Source organism: Falco peregrinus, chromosome 5, assembly GCF_023634155.1.
Source record: "Falco peregrinus isolate bFalPer1 chromosome 5, bFalPer1.pri, whole genome shotgun sequence".
NCBI classification, from domain to species: Eukaryota; Metazoa; Chordata; class Aves; order Falconiformes; family Falconidae; genus Falco; species Falco peregrinus.
The window spans coordinates 78,573,389-78,592,041 of NC_073725.1; the positions used below are offsets into that span (position 1 = coordinate 78,573,389).

The following is an 18,653-nucleotide window of genomic DNA, read 5'->3' on the forward strand; positions in this document are numbered from 1 at the left end:
AATAAAGTCAATCATCAATATCAAATGATCTCTCTAGAGTATAACAATTTTCACAAGCCAAACAGTGCAAGATCATCCGAGTCACAAAGGACACCAAATTTCACATATACTCTACTCTAATTGTATGGTTAGATGAGATAACCAAATATTACGGTTTACAGAAGCCAATAAAAAAATAGTATTATATTATTATACACTGAAGGTATTGAATATTGTAAGAGACAAATCAGCAGTGCAAATTCATGTGACTACAGTTTGGGGAATTTCTGGAACCAGGACAGAAAAACACTACAATGAATAAGGAAGAACCCTGGAATGAAACTTGGTCAAAACACACTTGTTTCATCAACTTGATTTGCTGTATTTAAAGCAGACTGCTCATATACTAAATCATGTTTCTAAAATGAATTATTATATTAATTTTATTTTAATATAATGATTTATTATTATAAATTAGTAATTTAGTCACTAAAAGTAACCTACTGAAGAAAGAAAATGGAAACGGAAGAGAAAAGCAGAAAATGAAGGAAGAGGAACAAAATAATGCAGATACTTACAGGTTTATAGACATATCCCCTCCGAAAAAACAACTAATGGTAGCAATAATCCATACAAAATTAAAAAAAAAAAGGGGGGGGGGGGGAGGGAGAGAAAAAAAGAAACATAATATCAAAGTAAAATAGCATGATACATGATGGGGGGAAGTGTTAAAAGAAAATTAGAAAAAGCAGCAGATCACCTTTGACCTTTCAAATTAAGGGAAAAAGGAAAGTAAAATAGAGTGCAACTCTAAAAGCTAAATCTGCACAGGAGGAGTGACAACAGTCAGTTCTTTGGAAGGGAGCTAGACTGCAAAGTACTGCTCTGAATCTAAATATAATAAGTAGAAAAACATCTAGATACATTCTCCCTGTTTAACACTACTCCTAAATGACATTAAATTAGATTTATGTGATCTCATTGGTCTGTCTTATTCAGAAGATTTAGAGGATTAGAAGTCTTATTAAGTTCCTGCAGATTTTACAAAAATAAATGCCTTGGTGGAATAAACAGACTCTGTTAAGCTCCCCCTATAAGAAGGGAACAGTGCAAATCACCATCTTAACAGGGACTAAGAAACTCAGATCAGAGCTTAACCAGAAAACCAATCTGTAGGTAATAGGCTTCATTTCTTCCAGTATGCATGGAATTATGCACGGTATTATTTACCTAAGATGCAAACAATTTTGTATTCATGTTCAAGTTTAAGAAGTTAAAGCATCCATTCCTGGTATTTGTAGCACATAGGCATTTGGTGACAGTGCAGAATGAGTATTCTTGCTCTTCAGTATTCTGTAGGGATTAAGCTCCATTCCAACAAGGAAATGGATTGCTTCTGCTGAAGATAGTTGGAAATGTCCCCTCTTACAGCCTATGTAAAGTTCACACACACACTACTTGCAATAGGCATGGTGACTACGTAAAGTAGAAAGTATTTTTTTCACATCCCTTTCTTAGTTGCATTCCCTGGTAACTACTGTGTCTCCTATGCTTGCACACTGCATCCAGTTTGCAAATCCCATGAAAAGCCAATTCAGTACAACTTCCACAATACTGCCAAGTACACCTGCATTGGAATTGTCTTTATGACATTTCTACATGTGATGCAGCAACTGCCATTTGAGTTGCTCTACTTACCCCAGACTCCGTTTGGTTAAATGTAATCCCTACACAGTGAAAAGTCTTAATTTATCAGAAGGGAAGGAATCACAAAAGATTTCCTCACCTTTTTTGCAAAGTAATAATGTGGCACCTCCATGCCCAGAAGAACTTGGTAGGATGAAGGCAATGGAAAACTGTCCTGAAGCAAAAGGCCATGCTCTTCAGTACTGAAGAATGATATAATCCAAACATCCACCTGAAAAAGGAAGCAAAGCATTGTTTTGTTTTTACGCTGCAATATCCTTCTTCCATTTTGTTTTTATTTTCCATGTTCACTTGGCAGAACCTTCTCTTGAAAATAATATGACATATACATGCACACAAACACACCTGCTGGAGAGGGCAGAGCTGCATGCTTCCTCCCTATAGTAAGTGGCCAACAACTCATTCTGCATTACAGACTCTGTTCCTACTGCAAAGGGACCTCCACCTCTGCCTTTCAAGAACCAGCTTTGCCGGCCATAAAGAGGGAAGTCCCTGGCCACAGACTGCTGCTCTAGAAGTCTCTCTCACAGATCTGACTCAGGTCAAAGAAATACTCTCAACTGTTTTCAACAATTTATTTTTAAATCCTATATTACTGCTACTGTAATTTCAGCAGCTCACTGGCTGCTTTGAGTTCCCGGGGAATATACATAAACTATTTTTAAATGGCTGGTAACAGCTTAAATACTGACCTGACTCAAGTCAAAATGAAACATTTATTTCCAACTAAAATTAATCAGACTTCTTATTTCTTAAAACACACAGTTAAAAGTTCTGTTGAATAAGGGCCAAAATGTTGCACTCCTTTTTTATCTTTTCTATTTTTCAACTTTATGTAGAAGCCAAACACTTTTACTTGTTTACGTTCAGAATATTAGGTTGAAGTGTTCTTTCCCTTTACTAGAAGACCTTAGCAGGGCTTTTTGAGACATCCTTATTCCACTCCTCCTTTCTACACTGATCTTCCTAAGAGTTTTCCAAGGTTGCTTCAACCAACAAAAGAAACAAAGAACTTTCTATCTCTAATTGAAAGAGGTTTACCTAAAGTCATGCACGACGACATTTCAAATCAATTTAATATTTATGAAGGACAGGCAGTTCTGTACAGACAAAATGGTAAGGACCGCTACAATTACATTATCGGGGGAAGCAGGGAAGAATTGTTGGTCTGATGACAGAAAATTTTTTATTAGATAATGTCTGATCAATAAAAATGAATTCTTTTTTCTAATGTAAAAAAGACCACAAAAGATCATTTGGAAAGTACCATAAAGATGTACTATGTCTGATCAGAAAAGCAGAAGATGGTAAGAACTGGGTGGGAAGAGTATACTTCACTATTCACCTTAATGGTGGGGGTCCCTGTTGTTCTATCAAATTAATTCTGGCTGCTAAGAATGGACTCAAGATATAAAATCTGCATGATCTTTTTAAAAACGAGAATATGTATCAAACTTCTAGATTATCAATTCACTCAATGTAACTTGAAAAACCATAGTCCCAATACAAGCTCGCATTATGATCATCCTCAAAACTCTAGCATAAAGAAACCACCTTTCTTTGTCCCTGTATACAAGCTAGGGCTAAACCCAAAAGCTAACCTATAGTGACTGCCTGAAGCCACAGACACCAAACATGTAGTTTTGTTACTTATTTTTGTACAAGATAATGTATACTACCTACTCCCACATCCTTAATGAAGGAGCAATGATTTATTACTTTGACAGGGAGAACTCCATGTAAAGCAAGGTAAAACAACAAAAAAAAAAAACACCAAAAAAACCAAAAGACCATACTGTGCTCTCGGTCTTGTTTTTATTCTGGTCTGGAGTTTGTAGGCCTGTTTCAAGAATTGCTTCACACACAAAAAGCCTTGGTTCACTCTGGTCCCAGAAATGGCAAGCAGGGACATGCCACTGCAACTCTGGATACTCCACAACAGACCTACCAAAAGACAAGAAAAAAAAATGTAGAAAGGAAGACTAAATAATTCCAGCCCATTCAGAGCATCAACGTCAATAAAGGACTAACCAAGGGATAATTTTCAGATAATGATCAGTTATCTATACCAGTGCCTCTGCGTGGTAACATTAACCCTTTACATTTTCCTACCTCCTAACACTTTACACATGGCAACACCACTTTTAGTTTGTTCTATATACGTTAACAGCGACTAGAGGACATAAAGCATTTCTGTGGGGAAAAAAAAGCTGGTACTGCCACAAATACAAATAGGCACCCAAAATCTGCCTCCACTGAGACTGTGTGTCCTATGGAAACATGGAACATCCTTCAAGTGATCTGCCTTAGCAACTGTTCCGGTGTAGGTACTGTAACATGGGGAATACCTCAGGCTCTGTCTTCTTGTGGGTTTTACAACCTGTCCCCAGGGTCCTTATTGCCAGCACTGCTGGCAGCACCCAGCCAGGTTACAGACAGCTTGAGTGCAGTGATGTGCATTTAGATACACAGTAAGGAGGGATTTTGAGTACATATGCCTCATGTTCAAATTCAGCTAAGCAGCTGTTACAAGAAATCACAACTAGACAATTGTGATTAAACTGATGAGGGAAAAAAAAATTAGTTTATGTTCTCAGGCAACAGATCTCTCTACTGAGAGTTCAGCAAAGAGACCTGGGCATGCAGTGCAATCGACACTTTGAACCACTACACTTTTCAGTGCTGAGGGAAACTCCAGTTGCAGCTGAACCTGACTGGCAGCTGGGGGATTTCAGTCTCTTGTTATGCCACAGTTCGTTCCCTTCCCTCACACTGCATTTGAACCTCATACTGCATATAGAGAATTTTGAGGCACTGTTAAATAGCACATTAAGCACTAGGACAATGCCTGAATCCTTAGGAAAAGCCACCCTCTGGCAGCAGTTTAAATAAGAAACGTCTTATTGCCTCCTTCAGGCATTTAAATACTACTTCAATGCCAGCCATGTTAAGACTCTAGACATAAAGAATCAGACTACTTTAGCAATGGCTTAGGATTCTTCTGAAAAAAATGAAGAATATAAATAGATGTCAAATTTCAAAAGAAAGAGAGAAACCAAAGACATCATTAAAATAGTTTTCTCATTTGCTGTCAGCACTGAAGGGTGGATTTTGTGGGGAGGACTGGAGTAGGGCTGGAAGGCAAAAGAAGGGAGATATTCAACGGGATGCAGAAAAACACCATGTCCTATCCATGCCACTGAATTAAAAATAAATTACTCTCACACTAAAAAGCAGTATTTGTGAAAAAAAAAATAATATTGGGAGTGTTTAGATTCTGCCTCAGGAGAAGAACTGTAGATTATTATTATTTTCTAGTGAGTTTACTCATTTCAATTTCAAGATACCCTAAAATAAAGCACAGATAAATTGATTATTCACACGGACACCACCTAGCATTTAAATACCAGTGAAAGAGCACTACTAGCTTGTGGTGGCCTCTGTCGGGCTACACAAGATAATACACTTGAAAAAAACTACTTATTGTTACACTGTTTGCATTAACTGAGCAAGACCTAAGGCCCCGAGTTTGTGCACTTCTTAAGTTTTCGAAGAGCTGGGCAGTTTCTTCCTGTTTTCAGTGATAAGAGTGAGTAAATCCTTTTTTGCTTGCAACACCTGCAGCAGATAGTTACTAAAAAAGCAAACCACCTACTATTCCAACACTGTTTTTTCTTAGGAAACATACAGTCAAAAGAACTATTGTAAAACCAAACGGGAATTTTTACCCTAAAATTCCACTGTACTTCCATGAGAATTCATAGTTCATTGCATTTTGCTGCCTCGCTAGGATTTCTAATGTATTTGCCACAGAATGGCTAGTATGAAAACAAAGCTGTCCGTTCTAAGTGGACATTTAATGAGTTTTTATCCATACAAAACCATCCTGTATTGGACTTTAACTTTTTTCCTAGGGAGAGCTTCAGAATGTCCTCTTTTCAGTTACTGCCCTGTAAATTCTTCATGGAAGTGTAGCTTTCACAGATCTTCCGAAGTTTTTCTCTATGTTAAGATCCAGATCTCTTGAGTCAGATATGGTTTCCACATATCTAATAGTTCCCACTGCATTTCTCTCCTATGAATCTGTCCAATACCTCCATGAACCCTTCCCTTCAACATCTCTTAACTTTTTGGCATGGAGTTCCTTAGCTCAGATGTATACTGCCTGAAGAACTGCCTCCAACTGCTTATTCTGAGTTTACTTTCTGATATCTTTGTTTGACACACTGTAGTTCATATATTGGAAGAGACAGGGATGTAGGCCGATTGACATAAAATGCACCATTTTTAATTAACTCTTTAGAGATAAAAATAATTAAATTTGTACAACCTCCTACACAAACACAGAGGAATGTCAGTGTCAAGGTGTTGCTTGTCGTCATAGGGTAGATACCTACCGTAAATCCACAAGTAATAATTCTCAAAATAAAAGCTTCTTACTTGTCAATGCTTTGTCCAGATGAAAGCTTCTCTCTAACATTTCCCTTTTCAGCCTTGAAATCAAAGAATGTAACTTGGTCCATTTCAACATCATAGAAACAGATCTTGGAATCAACATTCCCATCTGCCTACAAGAACAGAAAACAAAAGCAGCTGAAGCATGCAGTCAAAAAGAAAAAAAAAAAAAAAAAGGTATGTTTTTCTCATCTGACTCCTCTCAGTTTTGTTTACTGGTAATGACACAAGAACATTCTTTGGAAGAAATATCAGAAAATTTCTGGTTGCTTTTCTATTCTAGCAAATTAGCCTTGATTTCTTTAACATGCTACAAAGTACCTTCTGTAACTGAAATATTGCTTCTTTTGCTGGGTTGCTTTTCTCACCAAATGTACAAAACCACAACATATCTTAATTTTAGTGTTTAGTTACATGCTTGGACACCACATTTCAAGGACTAATACTCTGCATAGAACATGTAGCTTCATTTCTGAGAAGTGAATCTTGTGTCTTCAGTAATCTTTTTGAACTGCACTGTTCTGTTAACTGATGATTAGGTCCTAGGGTGATAAGCAAAGAGCTTTGCCTCACCTTGCTAACAAGGATGCTGACTTTATTGCCATTAGCATTGCATTTGACAGATGCAATGCCTCCAAGGCCAGGAAACAGCTCGGAGAAATTCTTGCTATTGCAGTGCACTTTTGCCTCTCTGTGGAAAGGAAAAAACTTAAATCATATGATGGCAAACAACTGGGAATATGCATCAGCCAAAACATTTTTTAAATTATGGGTAGGACTTTTAAAACCAAATTATTTCTACCTTATGACACCACTGCCCCAGAATCCAGCTTCCCTCTCCAGAGAACTGCTGCGACTGCCCTTCTTTCAGGAAGAAGTTAATGAGACATTTTTTCCTCAACAAATCAGCAAGATTAAACTTCAGTGCTCCTACAGGATTCCCAAAACAGGGCTCTACAGCAAGAACATGCCACCAGAATTCTGAATTTAGAGGTCTGTTTTTCCTATATAAGTTGAACAGTACCATGAATGCTGAATACAGCCCACCACTTAAGTTCTGTGTATGGAAAACACACTGTGGAGCAGAAGTAAAGAAATGTCATTGGGGGGTGGTATGTATATCATCTTATTGGTCACAGTTCCAGAAAACTGTGTCACTCACATACTTAACAACCACCCTTCCCCAACCCCAACCCCCTGCTTTTTTTATTATCTCAAAAGAATATTACTGCTGGTATAGATACAAACCCAGCGATCATTCAGCAACAAACAGGACAAAGCTCATGCATCAAAAGAACATGACAAAGAAATTACAGTAATTTAGACCCATTACATGATCCCATGAAAAAAAATCTTTGATTCTGTAAAAATAACATTCTTGGGTTACACATTTAGACCTCTCATTTATTCTAAGCCAACTATGCTTGCTTTGAAATTAAAGTACGCTACACCGTTACCACTTGAGAAGGGTAGCCACAAAATTTTATGTAGCATGCAGGAGTTAAGCTACTTCTTCTCCACTACCAAACATCATAATGCAATATATGTGCTAGTTAACAACCTGCCCAAATCAAATAACCTTCAAATTCTGTTCCATGCGGAGTTTGTGTGATCTCGGCACAGGTAATGAGTTTCCAGGCTGGTAACTAACTAGACCTTAGAATTCCTCTGGTGACACCATGTAAGGAAGAACAAAATCCATTTCACTCTTGAGGTTTTTCAGGTTTTCAAAATTACAGATAGCAATAAATAATTGATAATATTCTTTATATAATTATAGTAATAAATAAATAGAATAATTTATATCATATATAAAAATATACAGATATTTTTTCAAACTGTAGGTCGTGTCAGGCATGTATCTTTTTCATGCCACAGCTGTTTGTCAATACAGCAACAGACAGTAAAGTTTGAAAGAAATCAAGTAAACTTCTCTCTTAACCTAAACAGGGAGGAAGAACAATGTCCACAATTCTAGGTTCACTTCTTTCATGAATTCACTGAACAAAGTTTGTCGATTTATGAGGAGATACAAGACCTGGCGCTTTTTTTATTATTTTTTTTTTTCTTTTCTGTATTTCAACTCCGAGGTTAAGGCCTTGTTCAAGTTACCAGCAGAAACACGTGACATCCTCGTCTCGATCTTCCATAAATTATCCACCCATTTTCAAATGCACACAAATATCCCTCATAATATCCTCTCTTAAAGATTATTATTACTATTATTATTCATCCCATGATTTGTATATAATTCTGTGGCTCCTCCTTTGCCATCATTTAGGCCATCAGTTCACAGAGGCTGAATGTATTGTCTCAAGATTCAAAGTGGCTATCGCTTTTTATCAGATCAAAACCAGCTAAAGATTCTCTCCTCCCCACAGAATATACACTCAATTATAAACAGATGTTTTTAAAAGGCTTATCAATACCTGCGAGAGAGATCAAAGATTTTAAAGTGAGCCAAATCCGTTCCCACAACCAGGAAATTTCCACATATATCCAAGAGGCATGGATTCCCCTCTGCTTCAGAGAACACCAGTAGCTGTTTAACTGTGCCCTGAGAAGAAATGTGTAACACCAGGTTTGTGTCTTCGGAGTCTAACTAGAAAGGACTTGTTTTGCCAGCAAGTTAAGTAACTAACAGCTGAACTTTCATGTTAGACAAATCACTACCAGCAAAATGAGAGAAACTGCGCACACACACAGTCTCTACAAACGCAATCTGTCTTTCAGGTTGAAAACTGGATGTATAGCCTCCAAAAAAGTAAAAATTTAGAGGTATCTTCCTGCAACAATTTCCTTTTCAATGATACAACCTTTTCCAACTGAGAGGGATACAGAAATACAGGTCCCTGAAGGGCCCTTTAATAGACAGCTGCAAAAATAAATATATGAATGGAATCAGTCCCTATTGTGATAAATCCCACTTGTTCTGGAATACAATATTTATTTAACTAAATAAAATTATATATCATAGAACTCTGATAATTAGTTTCTCTTTTAGTTTCTGACAGACTAGGAGAGGCTGCAAAGGCTAAGCAAAAGATTTTGCAGTAACACAAAATGTGCAGGGGGTATTTTTCATTATTTTATAAGAATATTCAGTATGTTCATCTTCCTGTCAGTAATATACAGACACATTAAATCAGCATGTAACTTCGATCCTGTTAAAGTCTGAACCTTACAGAATTCCATTGTTTTTATAAATACTTCTTAGTTACAGTGACATAGTGTTTAAAGTGAGAGACTTTTTAAAGAACACAAAATGCCAAAAGATATTTCTACTGAAATACTTGAAATATTTTTCCTATGACAAAGGTAGAGTTAATTGTTTTACAGAATATCCACTTAACTTTTAAGCTGTAACACCAGCCTTTGAAAATAATAAGGCATCATTTGTCACTTCATGGTTTCATCAGCCCTTACCTGCCAGGTGCGGACCTGGACTCGATATGGCTCAACTGTGTACAGATTTTCTCCATGAACAGACAGAACTGGAGAGTCACAGAGAAAAGAGCCTGGAACAACCATAATAAAGCCATCATTACAATAAGCAGTGGTTTTTTTTTTAAAAAGGGAGTTTTGACTTAAAGCATTCAATTTCCACTATCTTGCACCAAATCTATTTTTCAGTCTGTCAGTCCCTACTGATTCTCAGACTCCTTGGTATTGCAGCCTTCTTCCATCCTGCCACTACAACCAAAAGCTAGGACTCCTACTGAAAACGGGTGGTTTTTACACTCTCCTCATCAAATTCAGTGGAAGAGGAATGGGAAGGAGTTTGTATTGGGAGTGAAAGAAAGAAAAAGACTAGTGCAATGTGAGTTGAGGTTAGGAGAATTCACTCCTTCCTTCACTGAACTGCAGTTGAAGAGTTAGAAGAGCGGCTCTCAATTTCATGACTGTAGTAGACCGTTGTTATTGACACCAAGGTCTCAATAACACATTGATTCAGCTTTGGAAAGTTATAAAATGAATGAATATAGACAAGATAAGCCACTTCTCAGAAAACACTTGATGGTTCTAAAAAGACATATCTCAAGATTTTGGGTGAGATTGATGGAACTCTGCATAACCTGTTTCTCAAGGCAAAAATATTTAAGGAAAGTTAATCATAGAAAAAACTAATGTACTTGACTTAGCTGTATCTACAGCAATTTATGGATCAGATTTTCCTGACAGCTAAAACTCCCGCCTTCCCAGTTCCTACATAAGTGCTGTGTAATTTTAAGCTTTCTCCCAAGCAAAACAGAAAAGCCACCATCATGACCTATCTGTGAAAGGCAACAGGAGCTACGGCTACAGAAGTAGAAAAAATATAAAAATCTGTTCTTAGTCAGCTGTGGGAATGACTCAAAAGATACAAAGCAGCAGCCTTATCCTCACATCATGTTTTGTGTGAAGCCTCGTATATATATGCTAGCTCTTGGGATACCTTTCAACTCTATATGTGACAGTCAGGTATACATCTAATCTATGGGAAACAGCAATAAGACACTTGGTGTTGTCAAGGCCAGTCACACACTTGGATGCCTTAGGAACTCTATGAATGAAGCATACTCAGTCTTTAGGTACTTGCAGGACTGGATTGTAGCTGAACAGAGGTTAGGAGGATATATATTTAATTCTATGCCTACAGATGCACATCATCTTCAGTTTTACCTCTGCTGCCACACTGCTACTGACATACAGGAATACCACATATTCTGAGGTTAACCCACACATTATATCTCAGCATATTTAGTGAATAAAGCACTGATGTAGGAGTTGAAATTTGATTTCTGGTTCTGTTGATGATTTTTATACCATAATCTTTCTATTTTGCAAAATGGGAATAGTGTCTAATTAGTGTTAATAATATTATTCACTTTGCACTTATGATTACAGTCCATCAGCTTTCATGAACGAAGAGAATGTCTAACTTTGGAGGAAGAGAACCATTTCAGCTCCGACCATTGTTCTAAGTCCTACCTGCATTTCTGAAGGTATCTCCTGAGCACTCAAAGACAGTAACTTGCTTCCCATTCCAGAATACTACAGCATCCTAAAACAATCAAAAAGCAAAAGAATATGTAAATTCAGTTTCTTTTGGAATCATACAGGAATTCATGCAAGAACACAGCAAGACCTCCAGCAATAGCCACCGTTTACTAGTTCCCCTGTATATCAGGTTAGAAGGCTTTCAGTAACCCCGAATTTCTCTGGTCAGCCCCTATAGAATTACTGAGTCACTGTGCTATCTGAAAAATCAGCTCCACCTCAGCATCATTGCTATCATCATCAGAATACTTCCAACACAATACATTAAATATCAGAGAAGGGTTACATTAAAGACTTAGGATGTTTGGTCTCCATACGCCGAACTAGGCAACCGATTGAGCAAATAAAGGAAAAAAAAATCCAAATAACCTTAGTAGCGAAGACTCCATTAACACTCATATCAACACAAAGAGTGTGTGTGGTTCCTGTGCTGAAGATGGTCACATTAAACAGGTTAGGAGACACCTGGACAACAGCCACTTGCTGATGAAAATGAGACGACATGGCCTGCTCACTGAGGATCACCACAGAGCTGGTGGTGTTCACGGCCAGCAGGTTTTTTCGGGAGCCCCACTGCACACAACAGGAAGAGAAAAAAACAAAAGGCACAACACACAGTTTCATCTAAGATCTTGAACAGTCACAGTAATACCCCAAGACAGATGACAATGGGTCGGATAGAATAAACATTTTTATAAATATACAAAGTCCTACTAGCTAAATAAAACTATAGTCAATGAATAGGAATTATTACAGATTAGAACTATTTTGTCTGTGAGCCAGCTACCCATGCTCCCTTAGTCTAAGCAGAAGTGCTTTTTAAATTAAAGCCACTTCCCTAAGATATTCTTGTACTGCTTCACACTTACTACTGCAAGACAACATCACATATTTAAAGGGCTTAATAATGCCACGATCTGTAAAACCAAGTTGCATGCATAGTTTCTTTTTGATTACTTTATTCTTTTCTGCAGTTTTGATAGCCCTTTACTGTTTATGTAGTCCAAATTCTCTAGCAAAACATGCTAAAACACAAGCATAAAGGGTTCCAAAAGTTCACTTCTCCCCTTCTCCTGGGAGGATCTTCATGTTCTAGCTAACCTTTTTCAATGACTTCTGTGAAGGTTATAGAAACATAGAATGGTTTGGGCTGGAAAAGACCTTTAAGATCATAGAGTCCAACTGTTAACCCAGCACTGCCAAGCCCACCACTAAACCATGTCCCTGGTTTAGCCTTTTCAATACCTCCAGGGATGGTGACTCCACCACTTCCCTGAGCAGCCTGTTCCAGGGTTTGACCACCTCTTCAGTGAAGAAAAGTTTCCTAATACCCATTCCAAACCTCCCCTGGTGCAACTTGAGGCCGTTTCCTTTTGTGCTGTTGCTCATTATTTGGAAGACGAGACCAACCCCCACCTCGCTACAGCCTGCTTTCAGGTTGTTGTAGAGAGTGGGAAGGTCCCCCCTCAGCCTCCTTGTCTCCGGGCTAAACACCCCCAGTTCCCTCAGCCGCTCCTCATCAGACCTGTGCCTCAGCCCCCTCCCCAGCTCCGTTTCCATCTCTGGACACGCTCCAGCCCCTCCGCGTCCCCAAGAGGGGCCCAAAGCTGAATGCAGCATTCAAGGTGCGGTGCACCAGTGCCGAGTACAGGGGGACGGTCCCCGCGCCGGTCCTGCTGGCCACACTGGGAGAGAAGCCAGGATGCTGTTGGCCTTTTTGGCCACCTGGGCACACTGCTGGCTCACATTCAGCCGGCCGTCGCCAGCCCCCCAGGTCCCCTCCTGCAGGGCAGCTTTCCAGCCACCCTTCCCCAAGCCTGCAGCTCTGTGTGGGGCTGTTGTGCCCCACGTGCAGGACCCAGCGCTGAGCCTCGTGGAACCTCGTATCATTTGCCTCAGCCAATTTTATTTATTTGTAAATATTTCAAATAAATAAAAATGCTGCACCCTGACGCTTAACAGACCAAGCATTAAAAAACAAATACTATAATGCTCTGTATTGTCATAGCCTTCAGCATTCAGAATACTGTAAATAGCAGTCAAAATGTTTTAAATCATTGTTTTTGCAAATTTGTAAGAGAAAACCTACCACCCCCATCAGTCAGACAAAAAATTATCTAGCAAACAAGAAAATTTTTCTGGCAGAAAAGCAGCTGAAAACATAATTTTGTATGTGAAAATACAGCATTCCCTTCTAGATGGTATATCTTCACACAAAAGAATGTTTGGTTGTAAATGCATCTTTTTATTTTTGCAACTACAAGTAAGAGCAAACCTTACACTAAGAAAGTGACTAAGAAGAAGAAAGTTATCTACAAGCAACATAATGCATTTAGTCAGATTTTCTTGCTTGCTACTTTAATAAATTTATGGAAATTTGAGATTTCTGATAAATGGTATTTTCCAGAAAATAATTTCAGGGTGCTGAATCCATAAGGTTTGTCAATGAGACACATAACAAAGAGATGTTTGGATTTAAGGATGCCATGACTGATAATTCTCCCAGACAAAGAGATGCATTTGCATTTCAGTGTCTTCGCTTGCTGAGCATTTCAACCCTGCCTGTAACAGAACAGCTACAAACAGGTAACATTTCTGCCCAATTCCAATTTTAAAAGTTACTTGATCCTGATGGCTTTTCCTTCTTCTTCTGAAGGAGGACTAGCCTCTGCTGGTGCACATATCTGTATGACAGCAATTGCATTTGTCTGTTTCACAAAGATGATCTATTCATCTAATGTTAGTGAAGTCCTACTAACATACAAGACTTTCTTGTCTTACCTTTATCTGAGACACGTTTCCTTCAAGTTCTGTAGGTGCCTGGAGATTCCACCTGTCCTTGCCCTCCAAAGCCCGTATGCTTTGATTGGATCCTGCTGCTTTCTTCCACATAGCTATTCTCCCTTTGTTAGTACCAGCTGCTAAGAGACCTGCCATTCACAAACCTTTTAGGCATTTTGTATCTTAAACTTCAGGAAAACAAATCCACTTTATTATACAAAGCAGCAGGCAGCCTAGCTCTGCTTTTAAGGTACCGAGAAGCTGCCTTCTAGCAGCATCCATTTCTTTGCCTTACTGCAAAAACTTTCTGGAAAAACAACAGGAAAAGTTACAGGTGGCAAGGCCCATTTTCTAAGCTACCAGATGAAGTTATCTACTACATGTATCAGACAATGATTTCATTTTAACCATTTATTTTTGAACAGCTGGTTTTGTAGACACCATGGGCAAGTCACCATTGAAAACTATTCCAGTAGACAGTAGCTATGCCTACGCTGGCAAACAAGGTGATGCATAGCAGTAGCTCCATAGAAAACATCAGTTTTAAGGACCTGACGTTCAAGGTATACATATTTGGTGAGTTCTACTTTGCATTAGCTCTAGTGTGGGCTTTTAGACCAAATGCCCATAACACGTTGGAGTGCATTAGGTGTACTCCAGGAGTACTTGTAACAGTTCAGTGTCATCGAAGGGAATCCAGCTTGTGTGTCAGGAGGCAACTCCACACTGCGACAAAACGTGGCAAGTATGGAATGATCTCGTACCTTCAAAATCACACTCCTGAACTAAAACGCTTTAACACCACATGCTGTTACTGAAACCCTCAGTAACAAGACAAACATACTGAAACGACTACAGGACACTGAAGGCTGAGGTTTGACAAGGTTTAGGATCCAGAGATCACAGCTGCCATGTTATCTCTCACCTTTAGCACTGCAGTAAGAAACACAGTTAATACATTCGCCTCCCTCAAAGCCAAATTGCACATCTAAGGAGATCATATAGTTCTCGTCTCGGTCCAAATCCCAGAACCTAAGGTATACAAAACAAGAGTGTTAAAAATGCTTTTCCCTCCAGATGTCTTGCTAAACACAGTCAATAGGATACTGTACATGGTATTAATTTTCTATTTCCATCGATCATTCAATTTTTAAAATTAAATTGGCAGCAGCTGACTCTGGAATGTGGATTTCTTAATCTCCTTCCTTTTCCTCTGATTTGTTAATCTGCGGCATGTTTTGTGACATTCACCCATGAAGGAAGAAAGGGGTCGGAATCAAACCCAGCTTTAAGAAAAAAAAGAAGTGAGGTCTAGTTGCAATTTTCCTCCTCCCTACTTATGCTTCCTCCTCTATTTTAATTATACTCCTCAGTTAACCAGTAGTCCTTTGGATTCCAGATTAGTTTTCTAGAAGTAAACATTGTCATCAAACATATTCCTTCTTAATATTTGGTCTTTATCACATTCTCACAAAATTAACAGATCATTTTGGCTTATAGTAGCAGATAGAGAGGCTCAAGAAGGCGAACTACTGATGTTAATGTAACATGCCCCCCAAAAAATTTAGAAGAAACAGGTAGACAAAGTCATAGTAAAGACAGGAAAAAGGAGATTTAATATTTTTTTTAAAAAAAGATGCAGAAAGATAAAAACTACAGAACATGGCAACATAGCAGCATGGCAAAGTAACATACTTAACTTCAAAGAACTGGGGATAGAAGTAACTGAAATACTTGTCTCATACTACAGTAACAAAGAAACATCCTGAAAAGCATGCACTTTTTTTCCTGTTGCTGATACTATGACAATCTTAAGAATCAGAATTAACAATGGAAAGAACAGCAAAGTGGCTTTTTCATGCAAAAAAACCTGAGTGGACATTTTTTCAGAAAAAAAATCAGTAACAGCGCTCAAGAAAGGCACAGATTTAGCTAGTATGGCCTAAGAAAGTAACTAGAGAGAAAGAAAGATACATAGAATTAGTTCTTGTCCTCAAGGAAACAGGATTTTTAATTTCTCTATTTATTTTGAAAAACAAAATTAGAAAATATTGGGAGTTTTTTCATTATTTGTTAGGAAAAAAAAATCCAACAGTTCAGTAAAACATTCAGTACATGGCAGACCAGAAACCTTTTAGCTTGCACCTCTCATGGGCAGCCTGAACAGCTTTAAAACAGGATTCTTACCTGATGACAGTCTCACCTAGTGCTGTAACAACAAGACTACGGTCTATCAAAATGATGTCTGCAGAACGACCGATCTTCCCACTCAACTTCACCTGTTAACCATAAGTAAATAAATAAATTTACAGAAGGCAGGAGGAACACACTGAAAGACAGCAAGCCTCTGTCTAGTTTGGCTAAGAAGTTAAAACAGAAGAATAACTAGACCTGTCAGTTCAGACAGGCCAATAGTTTCTCTCAGGCTATGATCATTACTAAATGCATCAAGTATATAATGTATAAAATTAATAAAAGAAACCTTGTAGTGGGTTAATTAAGTAGGTAAGAAGCTCTTTTTTCTCTCGCACTAGATCTTCTCTTAGAATTTGATAAAAATGGCTTTAAAATGTGAAATACCAAAACTAGTAAAAAATATGTAACAATTAATAAGTGAACACTCCTGTAATACACAAGTGCCCAGTCTTTTTTGATCTTAGATGAAAGGAAAAAAAAAAAAAAAATATCTTAGGAAGGTGAAGGTTTGGGTTCCATCCCCTCAAGCAATATTCTCCAACAGTACAGTATTTTATTTGAGGCAAGATGATGGTAAGCCTGAATGACCTCAGTTTGGGTTTTGTTCCTATGCAATAATTTTTAGGCCACTATGCTATTATTTGTGATTCTACGACTTGTGGGTTGTTATTTTTTAAAAGCTTCCTAGCCTTTGAAGCTGTGAAGAACACTTCCACAATGTGAGAACTAAACCATCTTTCAGATTTGCAGGCAAAGACAACGGCCTCAAGAGGAGATACTGCTCCTGCTAATCTGAAAGACAAGACAGCTCTGAGCAACTGATGATAATAAAACAGAGGACACAAATTATCAATTATTTATCCGCAAGACATTTTAACAAATATTTTGAGTACACTGGAATTTTCAATTCTTCTCTAATTCACTAAGACAAGGTAAATTAAGTGTGAAAAGATTAGCATAGGGTCAAAATGAAAGACACTAAGAAAACAAAGGAAGGCAAGATGAAAATCATCTTCCCAAGTTCAATAATACATCACTCTTCCACTTGTAAATGAGCATATATTTGCTCACCAAGGTATTATCTGAGAAACCAAAATGAGAGTGGATTCATTTGTAAGCAAAAAAGCGATCATCAAAAAACCCTAACAAATAAAGATTAAACATTGCAACTTTACCCTGCCGTCTGAATCCTACCTTCATGAGCTCTTCTGTCTCTCCCTCAAGAGTAACTGCATGCAAGGACAGCTGCAGGTTCTCCGTTATTACAACTAAAACATCTCTTTCCTCTATGAACAGAAGCTTTTGGACCAGACTGTCTGTGGACAATACATGCCGTATCTTTTCTTTCTCATTCACATAATGCACAGAACCTGTAGTACACAAAGTATGGGTTTAGTCCACAGTTTTTAGCTTAAAAAAATAAATAAATAAATCACAGCTGCTGCTTTTTATCTTAATAAAAATGTTCCTCAAGTGCTGAAAAGGCAAAACTAACCACAATTCATTCATCGTCTAATTTCTCTCAGGATACAGACTATGATAGTTGACCAGCGCAATAAACCAGACCTTGCTCACTTTTTCCCCCATACAGGAAATCTAGAGGGGAATTACTTAAATAATTTTAAACTACATGTAAACTTTCTGCATGTGTGTGCATGAATGATGGCTTCCAAAATCCTCAGTATTAGTAATACTTTGTGAAAGAACAACAGCGGCTAAGAACTGGTACAATTTACAGCAGTCTAGATTACAGAAAACTGCAGAAACTATGTTCTTCGTTCTTTAGAAATACTCCACTGCACACAGCTTTTCTACATTCATTTGACAAGCAAATGGGATAGTTCCTTTTCAAGAACACTGACAACATAGTGCATGAATTGGCAACTACAGTACCTATCAACATTTTAAAATTCATTATAATTTTCTTAAATTGTACTACTGTATAAACCATGCACAGGTCTACAGAGTGAAAAAAACCAGTACAGCAGTTTGCAAATGGTATTATAGGAATTACCCACACTAATGAAGTCATTGAAATCTGACAGATCTCATGCTACACACAATTTCTTAGCAAATCATTGTATTACATAAACCTGGCATTTCAAGCCAGTGCAAATCAAAAACCCCTATGAAATGAAATAATATTTTCCCCCAAAAAATGAAGTAGAAAACTTAAATAAGAATGAACATAAAGGATCTATGCTAAAATGTTGTGCCCAAGAGGCAATATGATGTATCTAGTTAAAAAGAACGTTTTAACTTCCAAAACTATTGCAAATATATTATCAGCCACTACATTCCAACTGTATTAAAAACAATTAAAAATCCTCTTCCACGTCTTTCCATACTGCTTCATTTTGCCCCTGAAATAAAACACCGAACAGATAACTTCATCTCTCTTGTTAAATCATACAATAGTCTAGGTTGGAAGAGATCTTTCAAGATCATCTAGTCCAACTCCCCTGCCACGCGTAGGGAAATCTGTCACTACATCA

General features: G+C 37.9%; 1 protein-coding gene across 11 annotated transcripts in view; it reads right to left on the reverse strand.

Moving 5' to 3' along the window:
• The window catches only part of IFT140 (intraflagellar transport 140), an 85,978-nt gene that overhangs the window by 49,467 nt on the left and 17,858 nt on the right, over positions 1–18,653 (reverse strand). For 7 of the 11 annotated variants that reach the window (XM_027791832.2, XM_027791836.2, XM_027791835.2 and 4 more), the window contains exons 6-18: positions 17,353–17,528; positions 16,150–16,241; positions 14,888–14,994; positions 13,963–14,111; positions 11,551–11,754; positions 11,113–11,185; positions 9,568–9,659; positions 8,571–8,698; positions 6,715–6,832; positions 6,127–6,254; positions 3,483–3,630; positions 1,766–1,897; positions 558–590 (exon numbers count right to left, since the gene is read on the reverse strand). In XM_027791832.2, coding sequence (XP_027647633.2) covers positions 558–590; positions 1,766–1,897; positions 3,483–3,630; positions 6,127–6,254; positions 6,715–6,832; positions 8,571–8,698; positions 9,568–9,659; positions 11,113–11,185; positions 11,551–11,754; positions 13,963–14,111; positions 14,888–14,994; positions 16,150–16,241; positions 17,353–17,528 — 1,580 coding nt within the window. Of the gene's footprint in view, positions 1–557; positions 591–1,765; positions 1,898–3,482; positions 3,631–6,126; positions 6,255–6,714; positions 6,833–8,570; positions 8,699–9,567; positions 9,660–11,112; positions 11,186–11,550; positions 11,755–13,962; positions 14,112–14,887; positions 14,995–16,149; positions 16,242–17,352; positions 17,529–18,653 lie in introns of those variants that run through there. The other 4 variants (XM_027791834.2, XM_027791837.2, XM_027791838.2 and 1 more) reach the window with 2 other exon arrangements.